General features: G+C 48.0%; 1 protein-coding gene across 3 annotated transcripts in view; it reads right to left on the bottom strand.

Moving 5' to 3' along the window:
- The window catches only part of LOC146045620 (uncharacterized), a 58,632-nt gene that overhangs the window by 6,045 nt on the left and 24,666 nt on the right, over positions 1–27,921 (bottom strand). For all 3 annotated transcript variants that reach the window (XR_014465531.1, XM_083164600.1, XM_083164601.1), the window contains exons 2-10: positions 22,740–22,879; positions 18,783–19,118; positions 16,339–16,671; positions 14,656–14,763; positions 13,146–13,610; positions 11,242–11,601; positions 9,559–9,870; positions 8,069–8,380; positions 7,247–7,552 (exon numbers count right to left, since the gene is read on the bottom strand). Coding sequence is in view for 2 of the 3 variants with exons in the window: in XM_083164600.1 (XP_083020726.1) it covers positions 7,247–7,552; positions 8,069–8,380; positions 9,559–9,870; positions 11,242–11,601; positions 13,146–13,610; positions 14,656–14,763; positions 16,339–16,671; positions 18,783–19,118; positions 22,740–22,791 (2,584 nt within the window). In the remaining variant the exon portion in view is untranslated. The remainder of the gene's footprint in view (positions 1–7,246; positions 7,553–8,068; positions 8,381–9,558; positions 9,871–11,241; positions 11,602–13,145; positions 13,611–14,655; positions 14,764–16,338; positions 16,672–18,782; positions 19,119–22,739; positions 22,880–27,921) is intronic.

Raw genomic sequence — 27,921 nt, 5'->3', positions numbered from 1 at the left:
CATGCTTCTCAAGCAGGGGCGGGCTGGGCCGGGGGGCAGGGTGCCATGTGCCCCCCGGGCCGCTCAATCTAATGTGTGTGGGCCGCCCGTTTGTTTCTGCAGCCACGGCTAACCAGTTTCCGGATGGTCTTCGGAAACATGGCCGCCGGCCTCCTGCACTGAGGACGTCTAGTGCAGGAGGCCGCTACAGAGAGTGGCTGTGGACTCTCTGAGGAGCTCAGACCTCTGTGGCTGCCAGCAGCTGCTGCGCCTGTATCACACTGCATTACAGGCAGCAGCGTGGACAGCACAGAGGAATGAGGATCCCTGGTCAGCGTCCCTGTAGGGATCGAAAAGGGGGCGGGGCTAACGTCTGGAGGGGGCGGAGCCACACGACTGTGAAGGAGATGATGAGCTGCCAGCCTGAAGTGCCCTGAACCAGGTATGTAAAATGTGAGTGTACTTTAACTGGTGTGGGCATGTGTACAAGCAGCGCAACTTGTGTCGGCAAGTGGTGTGGGCATGTGTACAAGCAGCGCAACTTGTGTCGGCAAGTGGTGTGGGCATGTGTACAAGCAGCGCTACTAGTGTCGGCAATTGGTGTGGACATATGTACAGGCAGCGTTACTAGTGTCGGCAACTGGTGTGGGCATGTGTACAAGCAGCGCTACTAGTGTCGGCAACTGGTGTGGACATATGTACAGGCAGCGTTACTAGTGTCGGCAACTGGTGTGGGCATGTGTACAAGCAGCGCTACTGGTGTCGGCAACTGGTGTGGGCATGTGTACAAGCAGCGCTACTAGTGTCGGCAACTGGTGTGGACATATGTACAAGCAGCTTTACTAGTGTCGGCAACTGGTGTGGACATATGTACAGGCAGCGCTACTAGTGTCGGCAACTGGTGTGGGCATGTGTACAAGCAGCGCTACTAGTGTCGGCAACTGGTGTGGGCATTTGTACAAGCAGCGCTACTAGTGTCGGCAACTGGTGTGGACATATGTACAAGCAGCTTTACTAGTGTCGGCAACTGGTGTGGACATATGTACAGGCAGCGTTACTAGTGTCGGCAACTGGTGCCGACATATGTACAAGCAGCGCTACTAGTGTCAGCAACTGGTGTGGGCATATGTACAAGCAGCGCTACTAGTGTCGGCAACTGCTGTGGGCATATGTATAATCAGCGCTACTAGTGTCGGCAACTGGTGTGGGCATATGTACAGGCAGCGCTAGTAGTGTCGGCAATTGGTGTGGACATATGTATAATCAGCGCTACTAGTGTCGGCAACTGGTGTGGACATATGTACAAGCAGCGCTACTAGCGTCGGCAACTGGTGTGGGCATATGTATAATCAGCGCTACTAGTGTCGTCAACTGGTGTGGGCATATGTACAGGCAGCTTTACTAGTGTCGGCAACTGGTGTGGGCATATGTATAATCAGTGCTACTAGTGTCGGCAACTGGTGTGGACATATGTACAGGCAGCGTTACTAGTGTCGGCAACTGGTGGGGGCATGTGTATAGGCAGCACTACTGTTGTTGTGTCTGGTGTCGGTGTGGGTGTTACGTATAAGTAGCACTACTACTGTCAGAAACTGGTGCGGTTGTTATGTATAGGCAACGCTACTATTGTCGGCAACTGGTGTGGGTGTTACGTTTAAGCAGTGCTACTACTGTCAGCAACTGATGTGGACATTATGTACAGTATAAGTTGCGCTGCTGCTGTCGGTAACTGTGTGTATATATATATATAGAAATCCAGGGTGTCCGGCACAGCCTCCTTCAGCTCAATTGCATGGGTGCCCGCAAAAAGGAAGTAGATAGGCTTGTGTAAAGGATGCGGCACACCATTCACGAAAACAAGTACTATTTAATGGCACAAAGGGCAACGTTTCAATGCCTATGTCGGCATTTTCATCAGGCTTATCAATAAGCCTGATGAAAATGCCGACATAGGCATTGAAACGTTGCCCTTTGTGCCATTAAATAGTCCTTGTTTTCGTGAATGGTGTGCCGCATCCTTTACACAAGCCTATATATATAAATATATATATATATATATATATATATATATATATATATACACAGCGCTACTACTGTCGGTAACCCTGGGCCATTATGTAGTCATATGCAGGTGTACTCGGGGCATTGCGTGGAGCATAATGTGTGTCGTAATATCATATGGGCATTATGGTGTGCGGCATATTGTGTAAGGGGCATTACGCTGTGTGGCATAATACATAATGGGCATTACTGTGTGTGGTATAATGTGTTATGGGCATTACGATGTTATTAGTACTTTTATAGGGCCACGCCTCTTCCCCATGAAGTATCGCTCCTACATTTTGCCGCGCTCCTTCGGCGCGCACTCTCCTATTTCAGGTGTGGTTGTGGGGCAAGCACCAATTTCCTTTCTGGCACAGGGTACCAAAGTGGCTAGCAATGCCACTGGTTCTGGCATAACTAGCCAGGGTGAGCAGCCTGTGGTGTCCTATTATTGTTTTTTTTTTTATTAATACATATACGAAAAACCTCCATTTAACGATACGCTTTTACTTATGGGCCGGTGCTCCGGACTTGCCCCCCAGGCTAAAAGTTGCCAGCCAGCCCCTGTTCTCAAGCCCATGTAGGATAGCAGCAGCGGCCTCATCTTGGGAGGGTTTTTAATCAGAGGCAGCGCTGAGTCTGTGAGGTCTCCTACAGTCCTACAGAGTAAGGTGCAGAGGGACAAACACAAGCTTTTCATGTGGTATATATATATATACTTGCAGTCTGGTAACTGAGGAGAGCACATGCACAGAGAATAAGGGGGACCTTTCTGTAGAAAATGTATTGAGTACTCCAACCAAATGAATTATCCACTAGTCTGAGGTCAGTAATTAATTTATCCACCTTCCTGCCAAAATATAAAATTAATCCAAAAATAAAATTTGTTTTGCAAAGAGGTTTATCCATTGTTCCCGCCCTGACGGGTGTCAAGTGGACTACCTCCAAAGGGAGTTAAAAACACACATTTTAAGGAGTGTCTATCCGTATATAATGACTGTAAAAACCAACGACTTCTAAGGAAATCCTTTTTCATCCAAGCGATATAAAGAAATCTTTCTCGTCATTTAAAACTATTAAAAGACCCATGAGATTTATATAATAATTATACCCCTGATAAGTCTCGCTGAGACGAAACGCGTTGGGTACTTGCTTCAAGATAAAAGGAACACCAGTTAATCAAGAACTGATGAGATAAATGCTTTTATAAGTTGAATATTCATTTCATAAATCTTTGATTTCTTAAGGAGTTGAAAGAAAGGAAAATAATTAATTCCCACACAAGGGCGCTAAAATAACACTATTGGGGTGATATTTGTTGAGAAAATCCCACTAGTAGGGGATTAAGTGTTATAAGCGACCAGTTGGATCATTGTGAGCGCAATTTTAGAGATTTTGGGTCTTGATAGATATATAGATATATATATCTATATATGTCCCCAAATAAGACGCGGCACTGGGAGGCTTAAGAATAACAAGTGTATTGAAAAAATATCTGGACACATCTCTGACTTTTCGGGGGGTGCAATTACCCCTTTTTCAAGGTGTGAGAACAACCAGAGGGTACTTGTGTATTTTGGCGGCGCCCATCGCATCGCATACCATAACGTATACGATGGTATAAGATGCGACGCGATATCGTACGATAGTGCACGATGGCATACAATTTTGAAATTGTATGCCATTGTACATGGCATACGATGCCATACGATGCGATTAAACATTGTATAAGCACCCTAATGTGTGCTTATACAATGTTAAGCACCCAAATGGGTGCTTACAATGTTAAATGCACCCCCACGCCACCCCCCCCACTATAAACGTGAACCCGAAGCGTGGCGAGCGCAGCGCGCCCGCGAGGGGTGGCGGTACGCGTCCTACGACCTTTTCATACCCCCACTATCCACGTCGGCGTGCAGTTGAGAATAGAATAGTGTGGCGAGCGCAGCGAGCCACCGAGCCCGAAGCGTGACGAGCGCAGCGAGCCCCGCGAGGGGACGCGGATACCTGTGAAGCCCGCGAAGGGACGCGTTTACCTGTGAAGGTATCCGCGTCCGCTCGCCACGCTTCGGGCTCGGTGGCTCGCTGCGCTCGCCACACTATTCTATTCTCAACTCCACGCTGACGTGGATAGTGGGGGTATGAAAAGGTCGTAGGACGCGTACCGCCGCCGCTCGCCACGCTTCGGGTTCACGTTTATAGTGGGGGGGGGGGGTGGCGTGGGGGTGCATTTAACATTGTAAGCACCCATTTGGGTGCTCAAAAGCACCCTTTAGGGTGCTTATACGATTTTTGGTCGTATAAGGGGTAAAAAATCGCGTCGCATCGCATGCCATCGGGTGCATGGCATGCGATGCGATGTGTCCGTCGTACGACGGACATCGGGGGCGCCGCCAAAATACACAAGTACCAACCAGAGTAAGAGTGTACTAACCTTATATCCCTGACGTCCCCGGAAAGAAGAGTTACCATCACCGCCCCTCGTGCTGCCGGGCGCCATGAGTAGGAAGCCGTCACTGCCACTTCCGGCCTCCTCTCACGGAGAGGGGTAATTGTACCCCAAAACGTCGGGATATGTGACCAGATATTTTTTCAATACACTTGTTATTCTAAAGCCTCCCAGTGCCGCGTCTTATTTGGGGACCTGCACATTGTTTAGTTGATGGCACGGGAGCCGCTGCCAAGGTAAAAGAGTGCTGGACCGATTGGACTAATATATATATATATATATATATATATATCTATATCTATCTCTTATATATTTGGCTACATCTGTCACTCAAAGTGTGTGAGTGTGTGTATAACGCTGGGTGGAGCCTCTGACTCACATGACTGACTCACATGATATAGAACCAACCCAGTGAGCCCACAGACAGTGCCAGACACCCTCTGCCTCCCCATGTTGCCCAGCACTGCTACTCCACAACCACCAGGTGAGCAGCCCCTACCGCCCCCCGCGACCCCCCCTCCCGCGATTCGCGGCAAAAACAATCCCCCTCACACGTGACCCACCCCTCCCGCGATTCGTGGCCAAAACACCCCCCCGCAACCCCACCTCCCGTGATTCGCGGCAAAAAGAACCCCCCGCGACCCCCGCGACCCCCCCTCCCGCGATTCACAACAAACACCCCCCCACGCGCGACCCCCCCCCTCCCGCGATTCGCGGCAAAAACACTCCCCCGCGACCCCCCTCCCGCGATTCGCGGCAAAAAGAAACCCCCCCCCTTGCGCGATTCGCGGCACCCCCCCTCCCGCGATTTCACGGCACCCCCCGAAATTCACAGCAGCCCCAGGATTAAATGGCACTGCAAAACACTGACATACATGGCTATGGTCGACAATGAGTATTACATATTACAATACATGAGTATTTGAAGATTTCTTTTTCTTTTTTTTTTTATGTTTTCATATTCATTGTCATGTGTCGACATGGACAGCAATGAAGTGCCACACTTATGTCAACATTTACATGTGTTGACCTTTCTGTGTTGATTTTTTCCTGTGGCGATTCGCGTCACACCCCCCCCCGCAACCCCTCCTCCCGTGATTCCCGGCACCCCCCCGCGACCCCCCTCCCACAATTCGCGGCAAACCCCCACCGGAACCCCCATGAACCCTGCCCTCCCGCGATTCGCGGCACCCACCCCCCCGCGACCCACCCTCCCGCAATTCGCGGCAGCCCCAGGATTAAATGGCACATGCAAAACACTGACATGGCTATGGTCGACAATGAAAAAGGTTGACATGAGTATTTGAAGATTTATTTTTCATTTTTTGAATGTTTTCATATTCATTCTCATGTGTCGACATGGACACCAATGAAGTGCCACACTTATGTCAACATTTACATGTGTTGACCTTTCTGTGTTGATTTTTTCTTGTGGCGATTCGTGTCACATCCCCCCCCCCCCCCCCGCAACCCCCACTCCCGCGATTCTCGGCACACACACCCCCCCCCCGCAACCCCCCCTCCCGCGATTCTCGGCACCCCACCCAGTGACCCCCCCTCCCACGATTCGCCGCACACCCCCGTGACCCCCTCCCACGATTCGCCGAAACCCCCTGCCCCCGCAACTTCTTCTCCTGCGATTTGCAGCAACCCACCCCCCGCCCACAATTCTCTGCAACCACTCCCCCACCCCCCCTCCCGCAATTCGCAGCACCCCCCCGCGACCCCCCCTCCCGCAATTCGCAGCACCCCCGCGACCCCCCCTCCCGCAATTCGCGGACACCCAAGTTGCAATACAGGCATCTTTCATACAATTCTAACCATATTTCTCATATACAAATGTTCACAAATTAAGGGGGTGCAGCCCCTTACGACGGTGTGAAGAGCGTATATATATATATATATATAGGCTAACCCCTCCCCCCGTGCAGTTACCCATTGACCAAGTTTATACTGCCTTTGCCAGGGCCACCGACAGGGGGGTGCTGTGGGTACAGCTGTCCCAGGCCCCTGGCCTCTGGAGGGGCCCGGGCAGCTGCCCACAGCGACATGCGGCATGGTGCCACCCCCACTCCTGCAGCCACACACACACCCCCCGGCGGCCCCCCAGCCAGGCACGAACAATACACATTGCAACCTGCACTCTGCACAGTGCAGCCTGCAGAGCGCCGAGCCCAGGTCACAGAGGAGCTCGGCGCTCTGCAGGCTGCACTTTTCAGAGTGTGCTCCCGAGGAGATGCACGCAAGGAGCGGAAGACGTGCAGGAACAAGGGCGATGCCGCACTGCTGCAGCTAGGTATGTAATGGTACTCAGGGAGGAGGGGGGCCCGGACTGAAGGTTAGTCCCAGGCCCCTCGATTCCTAGTGGCAGCCCTGGCCTTTACTCGTGTTTTCTTGTGTTTTGACGGTGTAATATTCTCCCACGTAGTTTGCGGCCAGTAATGACAAGTTAGAGGGGGCCCCCCTGTCTAAAGTGCCCCCCCCCCCCCACCGAAGGGTTAATCTGGCACTGGGTGAAACTGAGTTCCACCACCTCTAATGGTAGGAGAAACCCAGAGAAGAGACTCTCAGAAGGACTTGATGGGGGGGCAGAGCTTCATGGCATCAAGCCCTGCCCCTTTTAGAGTAAATCCAGCAATTCACAGCTCTTCAGGAGGGGGCGGGGCTAAATTGTCAGATTTGCACAATTTTAACCCCGCCTCCTCCCCAAAGAGCCGCGAATCGCACGTTTTTCACTCGCTTGCTGTAGCTTGACTACAAAACATGGCTTCTTACCTGGGAGAGTTACATAGAGCTCGTTCCTGACTGCTTCTGCAATATCCTTGTGTTTCACACTGCATGCGTACAGCTTCCCATAGTCCTCAGCGGTGGGTGTTATCCTCAGCGTAAAGGATATTACGCCTCCCTCCACACTGACACCTGTCGCTGCTCCCCGGGATTTCTCCAGCGGCTTATCACACTCTAACCAGTCCACCGCTATGTCCTCACGTGTACAGCCAATCACGTTGCAGCGCAGAGTCAGAGGTTTCCCATAGCGGGGCTTGTCCGGGTCACTGGTGATTTTACTAAGTATGGGAATCCCTGATGAATCAGAAAACATGAAGTCAGCGTTCAGTACAGAATCACATTTACAAACTAACATGTCGGCATGGTCAAAATGACGACAGTGCTTAAAGATGATACAATCAAAAAGTTGAAGGGTTCAAATGGTGATCAATATTGTTCTTCTGCCACCCCCTCCCCCTTTTTCTTTTTTTTTTCTATTCCTCATGCTTACAGTAGGGGGCGATTATCAGGTCTTTGAAAGACTGAATAAAGTGGAGCAGTTTTCCATAGCGTCCAATCAGCTTCTGTCATCTATCTAGCACAGCCTTTGAAATGATAACTAGAAGGTGATTGGTTGCTTAGGGAACCAATCCAAAGAAAGTAACAAACCGTAGAGATGTATCAAACCTTGGAGCGAGGCAGCCAATCAGCTCCCAACTGCCACATTAGAGGCTGTGTTTGAAAAAGTGAGGAGCTGATTGGTTGGCGGAATGCCATAGTTTGGACATGCCAGACATATATCATGTACAAAGACATCTGACTGATAATTACCCTTAAGCTTCATTGTAAATGTTTTTGAAATGGTCTCTGAGCCGTGGGTAATGTCCATATGGATATCAGCGTTATGATCACCAATATTCGGTATGAGCGTCAGCTCTGTGGTACCATAGAATACCCCAGATGCCAGGTCTTGTTGGATCTTCTCTATATGTTGGGCCTGGTCCATCTTCACCAAACCTTTATACCACTGGACTGTACAAACCTCGGGGTACATGTCACTGACCCCACAGGATATTGTCACCGGTTTCCCGATCTCAGGATATACAGGGTCACACGTTATATCACTTACACGGGGTTCAGAGACTGTAATTACAGAACAACAGATGTGTGACATGCAGAACACCATGGAGTCCGAAACAGTGGTATATAGAATAAAACAGTGCTATATACAGTCCAGTATGTAGTATAGATACTATAGTAGTGTTAAATAAAGCATACACTCACCTGCCCCCAAATGGAGGTACAACAAACAAAAGGTACAAAGTGGACATGTGACATTAATAACAAATGCCTGAGGAAGTCAGCTGAGAGTGCAGGTGAAACGCGTTTTAATGGTAAAAAAACCAGCAAAGGTTGGGACCGACTAAAGAAGACTAAGCAGGAATAAGTGGTGACAGGCTGCTCACCCTCCATTCTGAGTTGGGACCAATCCCTATGAGTATATTACACTTCAGACTAAAGCTGGGTGCATTCAACGAGATGGTCAGCGGGTGTCTACACCTGATATGTCTGTGAACGATATTGGGATATTTGGGACTGATATCCACCCAACTCCCCAATATACAGCTTGTAACCAAAATACCACTCAATGGGAGAAATGTACGAAGGTGGGAGTTCTATTTCACATGGGATGTTATAGACAACCAATCAGAATCCACGTCTTATTTATTTAGCACCTTCTAAAAGATAATAGATAGTATCTGATTGGTTTCCCATAGCAACATCTCATGTGAAATAAAACTCACATCTTTGTAAATTGCAAAACTGCACAGGACTTTGTTGTTGCTGTTTTTATTTAGTATTACAGGACTTTCATCGGGCTGCTCCCATCCTATGGAATGCCCTTCCACACATAATAAGACTCTCCACTAGTCTCCAAGCTGTCAAGCGTTCCCTGAAAACGCACCTCTTCAGGCAAGCCTATTATACTCAGGAACCCCCACACAACCTCCAGTAGCATTTATTTCTTATTGCATCACATCAGGACTGTCTTGTAATCTGATGGGACTGCCATGCTATGGAATTCTATCCTTATATATCCCTCCTATTATGCCTATAGATTGTATGCTTGCGAGCAGGGCCCTCCTACCTCTGTGTTGGTTTGTTACTACCCAGTTTGTTTTATCCCTGTTTCCTATTGTAAACGCAACAGAATTTGTTGTCAGTATATAAGAAACTGTAAATAAAAAAACAATAGTATAGTCCTTACTGTGTCTCTTCTCTTCTTCGTGAAATATATGTCTCATTTTTTATTTACTTACTCAGGTCAGTCAATCTCCATTTGACACTTCTGTGATCTACAAGACTGTCATGGAGAACGTCACACCTGAAAATCTTCCCCACGTCCTTTATTGTCGGGTGGAATTTCATAGTGCTGGTGACATAATACAGTCCTTTTCTTTCTGGGAGGGCGTTACTGGTGTGTGAGGAAATGACGGCTCCATCTTCTGTGTACCATGTAACATGTATCCCTGCTGGGTAAAAGGAATGAATTCTACATGATAGATCCATGTGGTCACCCACACAGAGAGTCTTCTGTGTCCTCCTTTGTATTGGATCCAGCACAGGCCGAGCTGCAATATAACACGGAACAGTCGGTAAGGATAAGAGGAGATGAGATATCACACAGTACATTCAGTAAGGATAAGAGGAGATGAGATATCACACAGTACAGTCAGTAAGGATAAGAGGAGATGAGATATCACACATTACAGTCAGTAAGGATAAGATGAGATATCACACGGTACCGTCAGTAAGGATAAGATGAGATATCACACGGTACCGTCAGTAAGGATAAGAGGAGATGAGATATCACACATTACAGTCAGTAAGGATAAGAGGAGATGAGATATCACGCAGTACAGTCAGTAAGGATAAGAGGAGATGAGATATCACACATTACAGTCAGTAAGGATAAGAGGAGATGAGATATCACACAGTACAGTCAGTAAGGATATGAGGAAATGAGTTATCACACAGTACAGTGCATAAGGATAAGAGGAGATGAGATATCAAACAGTACAGTCAGTAAGGATAAGAGGAAATGAGATATCACACACACAGTCAGTAAGGATAAGAGGAGATGACATATCACACAGTAAAGTCATTAAGGTTAAGAGATGAGATATCACACGGTACACATGTGTTTCACCACATATAAAGGCTTTTTCAAGACTTAAAAAAGCCTTTACATGTGGTGAAACACATGTCAGTTTGCTAGGATCCGCTAATGCCACACTTTATAGAAATGAATATCTATTTAAACTAATGAAATGTGTGATGGGGATTGAAAAGTTACATGCAGAATAGCACTAACTGGTTAGTGAGCGCCAATATTAGGAGCTAATAGAATTGAGCTAAGGAACCTCAGGCTAAGTAGAACGATCTAAACAGTAAAGCCAACATTATCCTAAAGTGGTAATAAGGACATAAGTCCCTCACCCTCCTCTGTGTAAAACTCCAACATACATTAATTTCAACCCACATTCCAAATATTACATTTGCGGATCCAGCCGGGAGCCGGGTTGCTGGGTGGGCAAGCTGATACGGCTGGGTTGCTATGTGGGCGGGTAGCCTCATACTGCCGTGAGCCAACGCAACAGAACTGTGTGGGTGGACAGCTTAGACGGGCTGTGCGGCTGTGTGGCCTGCGCATGACCTCTGCCCTGTCACGCTGCACAGTGCTGCACTTCCGGGTACGGGAGAAGCCGGGCAGCGTCTGAGCGGGTGCACAGACGCTGCCCGGCATTAGACTGTGCAGTCGCAGTCTAATCCCGAAATACCAGAATTCGATACTCCATTACCGGGGTTGAAATAAGGTGTTTTGTGGGCCAAATCCCGGGATCCTTCCGATCCCGGGATTGGCCCCCTAGTCAAATGTAACCACTGAGGATCACTGTAGGAAATATGTACATGGTATAGATTCTTTGTAGGCTAAAACTCACCAGTAATCACCATATCCAGTACTTGCTCTGCGGTCTGCCCTGTGGCCGGGTGATGGGTCCTACATATGTATGTCACTCCTTGATCGTCACTCACTTTGGGTTTCAATGTCAAGGCGCTTAAGAAGCTGTAAGATTTATCATTGTGCTCATTCTCTGTTAGGCTGTGGGAATATTTATCATCCTGAATGATATTTCCACTAGAATCCCACATTACAAGTTCTGTTTCCTGGTTCTGATCCTTCCTCAGCCAAGTGATAGACAAAGCTCTGGGTTTAAATCCATTAATCGGACAGGTCAATGTCACCATCTCGTTGTGTGTCAAGTGCTGCGGGGCCACGATCTTCAATAATTTGGGAGCCACTACAGATGAAACAGAGTTTATTCATTATTATTTACAACCAGCACAACTTTAAGTTTTTTGACCACAGTCATATATAACAAAGTAATGTGGTAAAAAGAAGGAAATCCAGTTTTTCTATGATAGATTAATATTTTAACATTTTGTTATTTATAAACAGAAGACAGACCCCTGGAAATTGATAAGTAATACCCCTTTCACATCGCACTTTTAAAACGGTATATTGCCGTTTTTTTCCCTTTTTAAAACGTTTAAGGGTGCACTGTGAATGCACCACAGGCAATTTACCGTTTTAAGTTAACTGGCATTTCGAACCGTGTAAAAAGCAGAGTCCTACACGGTTCCTTGCCGTTTTTTGTGCAATGTGAATGTGTGCAGTTTGTCTGAAACGGTATTTCAGGCAAACAACACAAGCACAAGCACTGATAGCCCCCCCCCCCCCCCTCTGGAGATAGCGCGTTATTTCCACTTCACTGCAGGGACCCCGGCAGCATCATACTCAGCGCCGCAGGCGCAGGGACCTCCAGGCTCTCCCTTAACAGGTACCTCCGCGCCGCACGGACGAGCACCGGGGATGGCGCTGATCAGTGCATTACACTCTGCCTTGAAACGTGTTCAGATTGAAACGTTTCAACTGCAATGTGTAATGACACTGAACCTGCTTTTAAAACGTTTAATCTGGCCACTATTAAGGCTCTGACCCGTTTTAATTACCGGTTTAAAATACCGGTTTTTAAAACGGGTCTGCGATGTGAAAGTGGTATAATAGGTATAGAGGGGTGATCGTAACATCCTATCTGTCATTTTCACCCATCGTACACATATTCCCATATGGGGTTGGGATCGTTTGGTCTACAGCATGTTGGTCGACAAGTATTAGGTCAACACCGTTAGGTCGACATGGTTCTAGGTCGAATATGCTGCATGTCCCCTGGGATGATGCTGTGTATGATGTGCTGCACATCCCATTGGATGATGCTGTGTATGATGTGCTGCACATCACATGGGACAATGCTGTGTATGATGTGCTGGACATCATATGGTACAATGCTGTGTAATATGTGCTGCAGGTCACATGGGATGATGCTGTCTATGATGTGCTGCACGTCACATGGTAAAATGCTGTGTGATGTGCTGCATATCACAGGGGATGATGCTGTGTATGATGTGCTGCACATCACATGGGACGATGCTGTGTATGATGTGCTGGACATCATATGGTACAATGCTGTGTAATATATGCTGCAGGTCACATGGGATGATGCTGTCTATGATGTGCTGCACGTCACATGGTAGATGTGCTGCATATCACAGGGGATGATGCTGTGTATGATGTGCTGCACATCACATTGAATGATGCTGTGTATGATGTGCTGCACGTCACATGGGAAAATAAGTACAGAGGAAGCAATGAATTGGATGCAATCCTGCGACACAATGTAAAGCCGCTCAGAACGTTGATAGTGTGTATGCTCTGTATCTGTGTTCTGGGATTATTGACACTGGAATGATACATTATATAGGGTGTACTATAGAAGAACCTTACCACCAATGACGCTCAGTGTCCTCCATACACAGATCGGTGACGTCAGAGCCGGGTGCACTACATGTACAGACAGTACTGCTCCGTTATCTTCAGCAATGCTGGGAGTTATATGAAGAGAACACTGACAGCTGGAAGTACCGAGTCTGCTGGTCTTTATAACAGGAACCAATACCAGCTGTAGGGGTCTCTCCTCGTGATTTGCAGCCCCATTAATCAGCACCTGGGATTCCTCTAACGGTATAACCACCTGGTCGCCCTCAGTGCCGTCATCTCCCGTCATGCCGGCTGGGGGAGTGGGGTCTCGGGAACTCCAGGTGTGGAGATCAATCGTCTTCTCTCCTCGACTCAGACGTACAACGATGTCAATGTCATTGGGCCTGAAGCCCGTGATCTGACAGGTGAGGGTCGTCCTGGTCATGTCAGTCATCTCCTTATTGCCTGAAATCTGAGAAACACTGGGAGGGACTGCGGGAAATAAATAATATCATGTAATAATTTGTGTATAAAGCCACACAAGGTAACAGTGTGAACTGTGCATTATATTGTATGGATGATAAATGTGCGGCTATATTTTCACTGCATAGGGAGCCTGTAAACTCCACCCGCCGGGCGAGCGAATGAACACCCCCCCACCACCATCCCACCGCCGCATGCGAATGGATGTGTACGCCCAGTGCTTTCTTGGGGTGCGCATAAACACTGGGCGTTCCCCTCCCCCAACCCGATCTCTGCCCCCTCCCCATGTGCTGCACATACTTTTTGTACTAGATCTCATCTCATCTGATGTCATCGCAAAACCGAGATCGGATGAGATGCGATATTGTATACAATAATTGTAACGTGTATGGGCACCTTTAGTGTGCGAACGCCCGACGAGTGTAATACTCGCCGAAAGCGTTCGCACATCGGATCTGCATATGAGTATATTTGCGGACACGCATGTGCAGATCCGAAACATAGGTCCCCGCAGGGACTTCTCAGGGGACCGATCCAAGCGGAATCAGACTCCTGTTTGTTCCCCATGGTGTTATCACTCATCTCGGCTAGAACTTCAGGAACCTGCGACCTGAAATGTGTCCTCTTCACTGCATGCGCCATGAGGTCCAACCGGGGTTCTCCGGATAATTGGGGTTATTCTGGTTCACTCACAAAGGCAAACTCCTTCTCAAATGGACAAAACCATGTTCACTGCAGAAGGGGCAGATGTAACATGTGCAGAGAGAATTAGATTTGGGTTACACATTTTACATTCCCCCCCCCCCCCCCCCCCCCTGCAGTGCATATGGTTTTGTCCATTTGAGAAGGAATTTGCCATTACGAAGGAACCAGAATAAGGGCCAATGTCCTCAGTATCTAACAATATTATGTATTCTGGTACTCGCCGCTCCCTCTACTGCTTTCCCTGTTTTGGGTTGGTTGCTCCTCCCCAGAAGCCTGTGCAGGTGAGGGCTTCTTATACTTAAGGGCAGGTTTTGTGGCCTGTTAATTAGAGTAATAGTATAGTACTCACCTTTCTTAAATCTTTTACAGTAAAGAACTACGGCTGAGACGAGGAGTAATGTAGAGAAGAGTGTCCCAATCACAGCTTCAGCAACTGCGCCACTGTTATCTTCTCGCTCTGTCATCATAGAAGTCACATTATTGTGCGTATTTACAGAATATTTATCCTGTGCGATAGCAGATTGTCAGAATATCAACATTAAGGTTAGGGTTAGGCTGCGGGAGGTTAGGTTTAGGATACGGGGGGGTTAGAGTTAGGCTGCAGGTGGTTATGGTTAGGCTGCAGGGGATTAGGGTTAGGCTGCATGTGGTTAGGGTTAGGCTCCGGGGGGTTAGGGTTAGGCTGCATGTGGTTAGGGTTAGGCTGCAGGAGGTTAGGGTTAGGCTGCAGAAGGTTAGGATTAGGCTGCAGGTGGTTAGGGTTAGGATGCGGGGGTTAGGATTAGGCTGCGGGGGTTAGGATTAGGCTGCAAGTGGTTAGGGTTAGGCTGCGGGAGGTTAGGGTTGAGCAGCAGAGGGGTGTAAGGTTGTGGGAGGTTAGGATTAGGCTGCAGGAGGTTAGGATTAGGCTGCGGGAGGTTAGGGTTAGGCTGCGGGAGGTTAGGGTTAGGCTGCGGGAGGTTAGGGTTAGGCTGCGGGGGGTTAGGCTGCAGGAGGTTAGGGTTAGGCTGCAGGAGGTTAGGGTTAGGCTGCGGGGGGTTAGGGTTAGGCTGCAGGAGGTTAGGGTTAGGCTGCAGGAGGTTAGGGTTAGGCTACGGGAGGTTAGGGTTAGGCTGCAGATGGTTAGGAATAGACTGCAGATGGTTAGGATTAGGCTGCAGGAGGTTAGGGTTAGACTGCAGGAGGTTAGGGTTAGACTGCGGGAGGTTAGGAATAGGCTGCAGATGGTTAGGGTTAGGCTGCACGTGGTTAGGGTTAGGCTGCAGGAGGTTAGGGTTAGGCTGCAGGAGGTTAGGGTTAGGCTGCAGATGGTTAGGGTTAGGCTACGGGAGGTTAGGGTTAGGCTGCGGGAGATTAGGGTTTGGCAGCAGAGGGGTGTAAGGTTGTGGGAGGTTAGGGTTAGGCTGCAGGGGGTTAAAGTTAGGCTTTGGGGGGTTAGGATTAGGCTGTGGGAGGTTAGGGTTAGGCTGCGGGGGGTTAGGGTTAGGCTGCGGGAGGTTAGGGTTGGGCAGCAGAGGGGTGTAAGATTATGGGGGTTAGGATTAGGCTGCGGGAGGTTAGAGTTAGGCTGCGGGGGGTTAGGGTTGGGCAGCAGAGGGGTGTAAGGTTGTGGGGGTTAGGGTTAGGCTGCGGGAGGTTAGGGTTAGGCTGCGGGAGGTTAGAGTTAGGCTGCAGAGGATCTGCGGACATCTCTTCCCTCCCTGAGAACGCCTGGGCACGTCTGCGGCTTCCCAGAAAATGTCCGGTTACCACCTGTCCATGAAATAGAGAGGGCATTGCAATTAGATACATAGGCTATTTTTTGGACTGGTCCTGCCTTCAAACCCATGGTGTCATATGTGTGGGCGGGGTCAATGGCAGAAGAAAGTAAAGAGCTGCTCGGTGTTTCCTTGATAATATGATTGGCTAGCGTTAATTCAGTAATGAGCACAATGTTGACTGGTTATAGTAGGTTCTCTCCGTATCTTATTATTATTACAGTTCCACTGATCTGACAGTTGTGTCTATTACATTACTGTAAGGATTTACTGACCTGTCACCGTCAGAGTAAAGTTCCTCACCAGGTCCTTCTCCAGAGACCTGTGGGTCACGATGCAGGAATATGTGTTCTCATCATCGTCCATAGCTGTAGGATATAACGTCAGATGACTGGTCACATTAAACGTGTCATCGCCATTAGTGCCTGCTTCCGTGGTACAGGTTCCCCTATCCAAGGCCACGCAGCCGGAGGAGCCTTTATTGTGTCGGACCCAGCGTATGGTCACCGGCTGGGGAAAAAAATTGGTGGCTTCACACGTCACTGATCTCTCCGCCCCCAGCTCAATACGGATGGTATCTTCCGGGATCAGGGTGATGGATGGACGGGCTTAAAGACAAGACATTACATCACTCGCTATAGACCGTACAGGAAAAGAGGCAGAAAAGGTCACCGTACAAAGGGTCCGATTCAGACCTGATGGCACAGCTGCGAATTTGCACAGCGGCCGAATATCTATGAACCATGCGTATTGGCCGCAATGCACATGCGCGATGCCTGTCAGCGATAAAGTCCTGCTACTTTTTCTATTCGCAACACAGTAGGCTTAATTGTATTGGTCAGAGCCCAAATTTAAATTGTGGGAGGAAACCCAGGCGGACATGGGAATAATATACCAAAATCTCACAGTTCGGGCCATGGTGGGAATCGAACCCATGACCTCAGCGATGTGCGGCAGTAATGCTAACCGATCCGTACTTCCCCGTATATATAACACATGGTGGGGATAGAACCCATGACCTCAGCGCTGTGAGGCAGTAATGTAACCATTACACCATCCCCGTACTGCCCCGTATATATAACACATGGTGGGGATAGAACCTATGACCTCTGTGCTGTGAGGCAGTAATGTAACCATTACACCGTCCGTACTGCCCTGTAAATATATAACACATGGTGGGGCTAGAACCCATGACCTCAGTGCTGTGAGGCAGTAATGCTAACCATTACACCGTCCGTACTGCCCCGTATATATAACACATGGTGGGAATAGAACCCATGACCTCAGTGCTTTGAGGCAGTAATGCTATAACCATTACACCATCCGTACTGCCCAGTATATATAACACATGGTGGGGATAGAACCCATGACCTCGGCGCTGTGAGGCTGTAATGTAACCATTACACCGTCCATACTGCCCCGTATATATAACACATGGTGGGTATAGAACCCATGACCTCAGTGCTGTGAGGCAGTAATGTAACCATTACACCATCCGTACTGCCCCGTATATATAACACATGGTGGGAATAGAACCCATGACCTCAGCACTGTGAGGCAGTAATGTAACCATTACACCGTCCGTACTGTCCCATATATATAACACATGGTGGGAATAGAACCCATGACCTCAGTGCTGTGAGGCAGTAATGCTAACCATTACACCATCCGTACTGCCCTGTATATATAACACATGGTGGGAATAGAACCCATGACCTCAGTGCTGTGTGGCAGTAATGCTATAACCATTACTCCATCCGTACTGCCCCGTATATATAACACATGGTGGGAATAGAAACAGTGCTATTTTTCAGCAGGAACCAGCAGGAACTCAGTTCCTGAACCTCTAATTAAATATGACATCATCAGGAACTGAAAATGTACTTTCCATAAGATAAATTTGATTTAAAAGTCACCTGTGAGTGCCTTTGTTTCTAAATACAATATATACATCTATCTCTCCCTCCCTCTCTCTATTATATATGTTTTTTTTTTATTTAATTGATCCACCCCCAGACCTGGAGTTCCTGAACCAATTTTTCCAGAAAAATAGTACTGAATAGAACCCATGACCTCAGCGCTGTGAGGCAGTAATGCTAACCATTACACCGTCCGTACTGCCCCGTATATATAACACATGGTGGGGATAGAACCCATGACCTCAGTGCTGTGAGGCAGTAATGCTAACCATTACACCGTCCGTACTGCCCCGTATATATAACACATGGTGGGGATAGAACCCATGACCTCAGCGCTGTGAGGCAGTAATGCTATAACCATTACACCATCCGTACTGCCCCGTATATATAATACATGGTGGGGATAGAACCCATGACCTCAGCGCTGTGAGGCACTAATGCTAACCATTACACCGTCCGTACTGCCCCGTATATATAACACATGGTGGAGATAGAACCCATGACCTCAGCGCTGTGAGGCAGTAATGCTAACCATTTTAGAGGTATGTCTCATTGTCAATCAACAAAGAGAATTTTTCAAAATGATTGGTTGGCTGGTTCCTGGGGAGGGTCCAGCCACAACAAATAACAGTGCAGTCAGACTTATAGGGAAGGACCAGTCCACAATAGTCGTTTGATGACATCAGAGGGGGTGTCGGACCAACGGAAAAACTCCTCCTCTGTGGCTTCACACTCAGGCATCATTTTCAAGGTTACTACAGCAGCAGAGGGGTCAATTATATCATTCTATTACCACTCACCTGACACCTGCAGAGTACATGTCCCCTCTGTCCCATCAGGAAAGACTTTAACAGAACAGGTATATTCTCCTTCATCAGAGAACTGGACACTTGGGATGTGCAGCGCGGCGTTTCCTCTGTATAACTCACTCTCCACCATGTAAGATCCTGCTCTGTATCTACGTATAATTTCAGGAATATTACCATACACAGTGTCAGTGATTCCATTCTGTGTCCTGGTCCACAGCACCCCAATAGGTCTATTGGGTTCAGCATCAGAGATATCACAGGGGATGGTCACATTCTCCCCCCGCAGTGCTCCGATGAGGGGCGTACTCATAGTGACCCTCAGCGCATCTAAGGAAGAAAGAACAGTGGATAAATTAGATGCTGTGCAACCTGGTACGGTGTCATGTCGACCTAGCTAATGTCGACGTAATGCTTGTGTCGACATAATGACCCTGTCAACCTAAGCCCAATGTCGACCTTTTCAGGTGTCTACCTAGGGTGACCAACTTATCCCTTTAATCCGGGACACATATTAATTACACAGGTTCGGTGGCTGGCTTTCACCTGGTTTTAAACTGCCACAGAACCTGTGTAATTAATATGTGTCCCGGATTAAAGGGATGAGTTGGTCACCCTATGTCTACCTAAGGCAATGTTGACCTTCCTGTAGTGGACCCTGGCTGCAGTGTACTAATAAAGCTGTCTAACATGTGAGGGCTACATGCAAAAGCAGCCAGTATTTACCCTGCACAGAAAACATATGACTGTATTTGGACCCCTGGCATTGCAACATGGTTTGTTCCAGACACAAAGTTAATTGCTTTTTTTTACATTACTTATCCCTATTTTAAACCAGCCTAAATAACCCAGTACAGGAGCATGCAGAAACCTGGGTTTGCATTATGCCAGGACAGGAGGAAGGTGTAAAAGGGGTGCGAGTGCGACCCAGCTTGTTGGTATGAAAGGTATTACAAACATGGATCATTCCCACTGCGAGTTAAGGTCACACCAAGGTTTATTTGAGTCCTTACATAGGACATACACCAGGGAAGGGCTCTATTGATGCAGAACTCTGTGTTTGCAGTTATCACCTTGTGATGTCTGTTGCCTGGTTACCGTTGTTACTCTCTGTTACAAGGAACACGTGTAACCTTTTTTGCTGACACAGTTCAGAGAAATGTATTGTAGTTTCTTTGTCAAATCCTATTTATGATCATCTCTGTTAAACTGTGATCACAATTCTGCAGGAGACCCTTGTACAGGTTGGGGAACTATTTCTGTTGCCTGGAGAACCGATTTCTAGGAGCCGGACTATGGGGGTTATTCTGCTTGGTACGGTGGGACCGAATACGGGCGGATTGTTTTTTCACGGATGGGTCTCTCCGTGCGAAAAAACCTGTCCGCAAGAGTACGGTCATTGTAGGTGGCATGTGGGCGTTTTTATGGGAGCGGCCGGAATAATGAGGAAAACTGGGCGTAAACATGGGCGTACACGGGGGTGTGCACACAAAATGTATGGTGCTACTACCGCTCGATCGGCGAACGCACCGTGCATTTTGGACCAAAAACAGGTGGACGCCAAAGATAACACCAGACCACCCCTAGAGATACCGCATGAGAGCGGACGCCTGGGTCTGCTAATTAACACTGATTACTACACCTGAATGTAATAAGTAATGCTGCAGCCTATTAAGTGAAAACCATGATTTCACTACCTGCAAGCCACACACAGCCCTCAAACACATTGGAAGCTTATCTTTCTACACTTTTCTACATGTAAAGGTTGGTTTAATTGTAGGTAAGATTCATTCTAAGACCTGCTTATATATGGCAAGGTAGTTATTTTCCATTCAGAAAGTGTTTTTGTATACTTTAAAAAGCAGGACACTCAATTCACAGAAGTCGACATGTGTCAACTTTTTCACTGTAACACAAACATAACAGTTTTTTATATGAAAAAAGACACATAAAACACATCTAAGAGCAACAAGGATGTTTTTGGACTCAATTTCTACTTGCACTGTAGTTTCACCGACCTAACCAGAATAAGGCCCTATTTCTCAAGCTTGTTTAGCCTGTTCATAGAATCTAATTATACTGAGCTGAGTATTCAGAGTGATTGGCGCATGGTGACTAATACCCCTTTCAGACATACGCGAAAATCCCAGGTTTTTTCACATGAACGCGCCCAAACCCGGGACTAGTGTATGTCTGAAAGGGTATACCCGGGATTTCATTCCCGGATACTGAGCACCTACAATTGACCAGGGTTTTTCCCGGTATTTAACTCCCGGGTATAATACCCGGCTTATGTCTGAATGGGTTTACCCGGGTTTTTTCCGTTTTAAACATGTGATGTTGCTTTTTTTTGCTGCCGGGCTTGTCCCATTTTAATGATGAAACACTGAAATGCTTGGCTTATGTGTGAAAGGGGTCTACCCGGGTTTTTCCCAGATTTGAGGTGTAGTGTGAAAGGGGGTCTGTTACTAAAATCCCAGGAGTGACCTGGGTTGAAAATCCAGGGTAAACCTGGACAAAATCCCGGGTAGTATGTCTAAAAGGGGTATTACCTGCCCCTGTCACACATCACATACGCTATTAATCACACAGGGCGCGGGGTGACTTACCTGCCCCTGTCACACATCACATACACTAATAATAATCACACAGGGCGCGGGGTGACTTACCTGCCCCCGTCACACATCACATACACTAATAATAATCACACAGGGCGCGGGGTGACTTACCTGCCCCCGTCACACATCACATACACTAATAATAATCACACAGGGCGCGGGGTGACTTACCTGCCCCTGTCACACATCATACACTAATAATCACACAGGGCGCGGGTTGACTTACCTGCCCCTGTCACACATCACATACACTAATAATAATCACACAGGGCGCGGGGTGACTTACCTGCCCCTGTCACACATCACATACACTAATAATCACACAGGGCGCGGGGTGACTTACCTGCCCCTGTCACACATCACATACACCAATAATCACACAGGGCGCAGGGTGACTTACCTGCCCCTGTCACACATCACATACACTAATAATCACACAGGGCGCAGGGTGACTTACCTGCCCCTGTCACACATCACATACACTAATAATCACACAGGGCGCGGGGTGACTTACCTGCCCCTGTCACACATCACATACACTAATAATAATCACACAGGGCGCATGGTGACTTACCTGCCCCTGTCACACATCACATACACTATTAACCACACAGGGCGCGGGGTGACTTACCTGCCCCTGTCACACATCACATACACCAATAATCACACAGGGCGCAGGGTGACTTACCTGCCCCTGTCACACATCACATACACTAATAATCACACAGGGCGCAGGGTGACTTACCTGCCCCTGTCACACATCACATACACCAATAATCACACAGGGCGCAGGGTGACTTACCTGCCCCTGTCACACATCACATACACTAATAATCACACAGGGCGCAGGGTGACTTACCTGCCCCTGTCACACATCACATACACCAATAATCACACAGGGCGCGGGGTGACTTACCTGCCCCTGTCACACATCACATACACCAATAATCACACAGGGCGCAGGGTGACTTACCTGCCCCTGTCACACATCACATACACTAATAATCACACAGGGCGCGGGGTGACTTACCTGCCCCTGTCACACATCACATACACTAATAATCACACAGGGCGTGGGGTGACTTACCTGCCCATGTCACACATCACATACACTAATAATCACACAGGGTGTGGGGTGACTTACCTGCCCCTGTCAGGGACATAAGGAGGAAGAGGATATCTGGGGGTTTCATTGTCATGTGTGCCAGTGAGTAGTGAGTAACACACCGATCTTTGTCCCATAGTCTCACTACAAACACCTGCGTGACACTTCCTGTACACAGAGAGCAGGTAGTAACACACGCACCTAGTTCCCAGCAGCTTCTGTACTCACTGTAGTTTCCTGAGCGCCTGTCTGTAATGCAGATCTGCGACATAGATTCCATTTGTGGGAATAGGAAACATGGGTCCAATATGTATGTTTATAACCTCATTCACAGACATATCACACTAACGCTGAGAATGGCCGTATACCTGCAAATAAAGCATGAAGTCAGCAGGAACAACATGGTTCAAATCATATGACAAAAATGATCGACACACATATTTTAAATATTTTTTGGTTCTTGTTTCTTAGCACGGCGCCCAGTTTTTCTACGTATGGCACCGTAGGGAAATCGCATCGCATGGGCCATTATAGTGGCATGCAATGCGATTTTTTCATGTCTTTTTTTATTTCATTTTACACCACAATATTGCATCGCAGTGCATGTCCCGCAAAATAGCATGCGATTTTATAGGGTGTGGGATGCCATGACATTAGGTATCCAATAATATGATTGTATGTCCCAAAAATAGATTTAATGCACCCCCCCCACTATCCACGCCACCCCGAAGCGTGGCGAGCAGAGGCGGAACGCGTCTTCCGACTCTTTCATTGCCCCACTATCCACGTCGACGTGGAGTTGATTTCATGTAGTGTGGCGAGCATAGCGAGTCACTGAGCCCGAAGTGTTGCGAGAGCAGCGAGCCCCGCGAGGGGACGCGGATTACTTTACATGTATTCCGCGTCCCCTCATGGGGCTCGCCACGCTTCGGGCTCGCCACACTATATAAAATCGACTCCACGGAGGACGCGTTCCGCTGCCGCTTACCACGCTTTGGGGTGGCGTGGATAGTGGGGGGGTGCGTTAAACCTATTTTTTGGGACATACAATCATATGATTGTATACCTAATGTCATGGCATCGCACGCCCTATTAAAAAATCACATGCGATCGCATACAATTTTGCGGCAGATGCAATGCGATGGCCCGGGGCTGAGAGAGCAGTGAATAAATGACATAGGAAAATCGCATCGCACATCGTATGGCCCTAAAATGGCCCCATGCGATGCGATTTCACTACGCAGAATAGCCCACGAAGCAAATTGCTTCGTGGGCGCTGTGCTAGGAAACAAGAACCTATTTTTTTAAATGTGTTTCAATATTGCCATTTGCTTGGGCTACGACTAGGAACAGTACCCTCGCCCGCACCGTGGCAAATACAGGGAGCCCGTTACAGTACACATTCCTACTAATGGTTCATCATACAAAATGACACCCCAAAATAAGTATTTAAAAACGTGTGTTGACCCTTTTCATGTCGACTTTCTCAGGTGTCTAACATTTTGACCCAGTCATTCCATACGTTTAAGAAAGGAAAGGGGGACCGGCCTCTCTGTGCGGCATAGCGAGGATCCCAGGCGGAATACTATCTGCCTTCTTTTTAAAGAAATTTGTGAAGTCGTGATGGTCACGATGTTCCAACCATCGATGTTTGTACTGATATTTCAAATATATATATATTTTTTAATAACATTTTATTGGATATAGAAATGTTTTCCTAAACTAATTCAATAATTCAAAGAAATATGTGGTAAAAGCAGTCACTAGTGACCCCCGTTTTTTTAGGGGGTTATTCTGGTTGATTCGCAAGGCTGCGAGTCCACCAAACTCTGCCTTGTGAACGGAGGCCTGGCCGCCACCCATTCGCAGCGTGGGTTCGCACGCACTGGCTGTGAATTGATGTTTTAAACATCCATTCGCAGCCTGCGGGGGAACACCGATATCATTCGATGGTTGCCGACCATCGAATGATGTGGGAGGCGCACGCACATCTAAGGTTGCTCAGAGCAAGGAAGTGGGCGGGCAGCTGGCATCCGGGGATGTCAGCTACCCGCCCCCGTGTCATTGGCCCAGTAGCATGGGAACGCCCATGAAACGCTGGGCGTTCCCATATGCAAATAGCTGGTCCGCCGCCCCACGCCACATACTTGGGTGCATACGCCCAGCAAACAATCTGTTCGCACATGCGCCTACCATCGATGCCCTTGCAAAGATTCTGGTCCGAACGGACCAGAATAAGGGCCTTGGTTTGTTATTTAACCCTCTGCCAATGCCAATGTTGTTGTAAGAGATCCTCAAAATATCCGCTAAAAATGCCAGCGCCGCTCACAGCGACTGCTCTTGTTTTTGGGTGCAATATTTACCGAAACTTCAATGACGTGACTTGGCGCTCAAACGGTTAAACAACTTTTCTTTATTAAATCAAAACAACAATTAACCCATAAGTCGCCCAGTTAGTGAGGTCACCAAACACGGGAGGCGTTCCGGCGTTATCGATGTCTGACACTGTGGAGCACTTTGCTGCTGGAAAACAGATCTGGGAACAGGCCACAGCCGGATTTATGTGACTCCCGTCCCCCTCTCATCTGTACTTGTAGCACTCAGCAGTTTGATCATGTTGCAGGCTGGTGATGTGAGTGTATCACTGATACTATCAGGCCCTTCAATGTATCGCTAGTCCCGGGGATGACCTCACGCCAAGAAGGTCTTATTATAGCTGCATCTGGTCCTGGAGATGTGGATCGGGTTTAACTCCTCGCTCAGATACTTCTAATATATTATTTATGTGTCTTAAGCATTTACCATTAACTACGCTGCACAATTCCTGCAAGGTGCACAAACTGCGGCATTGTGGGAAGGTGATCTCGGGGTGCTGGTTCTTGTCTTATATCACTGGTATAATGATCTGCCTGGGGGCTGACTGTGCATCTTGTTAGTACATCCCCTTTATAACACTCTTCTCCCCTGTCATGCTGCTGTTCTGATTGGAAGGATAAACTAGTAAGGGGTCGTTGCACATGCTGGGTTTGTATTATCCATTGCGGTGGGCACCTAGAGCTTCATTGTGGTGCAGCGTGGCAGGGAAGATACATAAGCAGCTTGGATACCCTGAAGAGTTTAGATACATTGGGCAGGTTAGATACTGCACTCCAATCTTTGCACTGTCCCATTGGCAGTAATGAGTTGTTAAATCGTGAGCGCTTGGCGTTTCTACTGACAGTCAGGATATGTCCGCCATCATGCTGGGTAAGGATTCAAATGGTCAGCAGTAGGATCAGTGAAATTTCCATCAATTTGCCAATTTTTGTTAACCCTTTGAATGCCAACATCGCTCACATTTGTTATATAAATTCAAAATTGCACAAAAAAAAAAGATATTTCCTATATCAGGTAACATTACCGGTCATTATGATGAATAAAAATGTTTGCTTGGCAATTTTCACACCTATTTTGACAAACTCCCACGGCACTCATAGGGTTAAGCATTCGAAGGCTACCCACCCCCGCACCGATCCCAACCTCTAGGCTCCTCCCACAGCCTAACTCTCCCCGCAACCTAACCCTAACTTCCCCCACAACATCACATGCCTGCAGCCTACCCCCCCCCCCCTCCTAGCCTGACCTTTACACACACACACACACACACACCCCTAACCTTCCTGCCTGGAGACTAGCTCTCCCCCACACACTCAGAGCCTAACCCTTACCTTCCTGCCAACTAACCCTCACTCCGGAGCCTGACCTTCCTGCCTGCAGACTAACCCTAACTCCACAGCCTGACCTTCCTGCCTGTAGACTAACCCTAACTCCGGAGCCTGGCCTTCCTGCCTGTAGACTAACCCTAACTCTGGAGCCTGACCTTCCTGCCTGTAGACTAACCCTAACTCTGGAGCCTACCACTCCAGCCTAAAGTCCCATACACACTAGACGAAATATCATTAACAATATGAGCGATAATGATATACCATTCATACTGTACATATTGTACACTCAATCTCGTTACTGATGAGCACTCTCGCAGGTAACGATATATGCCATGTACATGTTGACTATATAGTCAGAGACTGCATGGTCCACTGGGGGCCGGGTGACGTCTCTGAACGATATCGTGAATGTGTGTATGAGCAGCATTGTTTGTCCGGGAGCCCCAACTATAGGGCTACTGATATTGCTTATGGAGTGTAGCCTCTAGTGTGTATGGGGCTCAAGACTGCGCACACACTACACCAGGGGTAGCAAACTCCAGTCCTTGAGAGAACAGTTAACGTTAACAGTTAACGTTTTATATGTCTCCTCACAGAATCACAAGTGAAGTAATTAGCTCCACCTGTGGATCTTTTATAATGTGTCAGTCAGTAATGAGTGCACCTGTGTACCTGCGAGGTGAGCTGGAAATGTGACCTGTTGGTAGGGTTACCACCTAGTCCCTTTAATTCCGGACACATGTTAATTACACAGGTTCTGTGGCTGTTTAAAATCAGGTGAAGTGGAGTCTTGAAGTCAGCCAGCCACAGAACCTGTGTAATTAATATGTGTCCGGAATTAAAGGGACTAGGTGGTAACCCTACCTGTTGGTAGCTCTCGAGGACTGGATTTGGCTACATCTGCACTAGACAATATAATAAACCATATGCACAATAACAACCATTGTTATATTTTCATGCATGTCGTCTAGTCTGTACACACTATATCGTTATCGGTGCGTGCTCCCGTGGGTCGTTAGCGATGCCCTGCATTGCCGTACGTCTAGGACAGACTTTCCCAACCATGTCCTCAAGGCACACCTACAGTGCAGGTTTTAGTGATAACCAGGCTTGAGCACAGGTGACTTAATTAGTATCTGAGTGAATCTGATTAAACCATCTGTGCTGAAGCCTGGCTATCACTAAAACCTGTACTGTTGGTGTGCCTTGAGGACCGTGGTTGGGAATGCCTGCTCTAGGGCAGTGGTAGCCAACCCTAGTCCTCGAGAGCTACTAACAGTGCATGTTTTGCAGGTCTCCTCACAGAATCACAAGTGAGCTAATTAGCTCCATCTGTGTATCTTTTAAAATGTGTCAGTGATTAATGAGTGCAGCTAGGTTGTCTGGAAACTGTGCACTGTTGGTAGCTCTCGAGGGCTAGGGTTGGCTACCACTGGTCTAGGATGACGGAGGCTATTGCTAGCGCCACTGCCCCCCCCCCCCCCTCGCACCGTTGCACTTGGTATTGGCAAGTGTGTATGCACTTACCGATGTCGGCTACCCCGCCAAGTCCCGCCGCTGCCTATATAGCGCTGGGTACCCATAGTACCCACAGACTAACCCTATTCCCGCATGAAGCCTAGCCCCACCCCTTTCCTTAATGGCAGCCTAACCCACTCCTTCTGCAGCCTAATCCTAACCCTAATACTTTCCGCTGTGACCTTTCG

The sequence above is a fragment of the Crinia signifera genome, chromosome 11 (assembly GCF_055691185.1).
Source record: "Crinia signifera chromosome 11, ASM5569118v1, whole genome shotgun sequence".
Lineage (NCBI taxonomy): Eukaryota > Metazoa > Chordata > Amphibia > Anura > Myobatrachidae > Crinia > Crinia signifera.
This window is presented reverse-complemented; position numbering and strand designations above follow the sequence as displayed.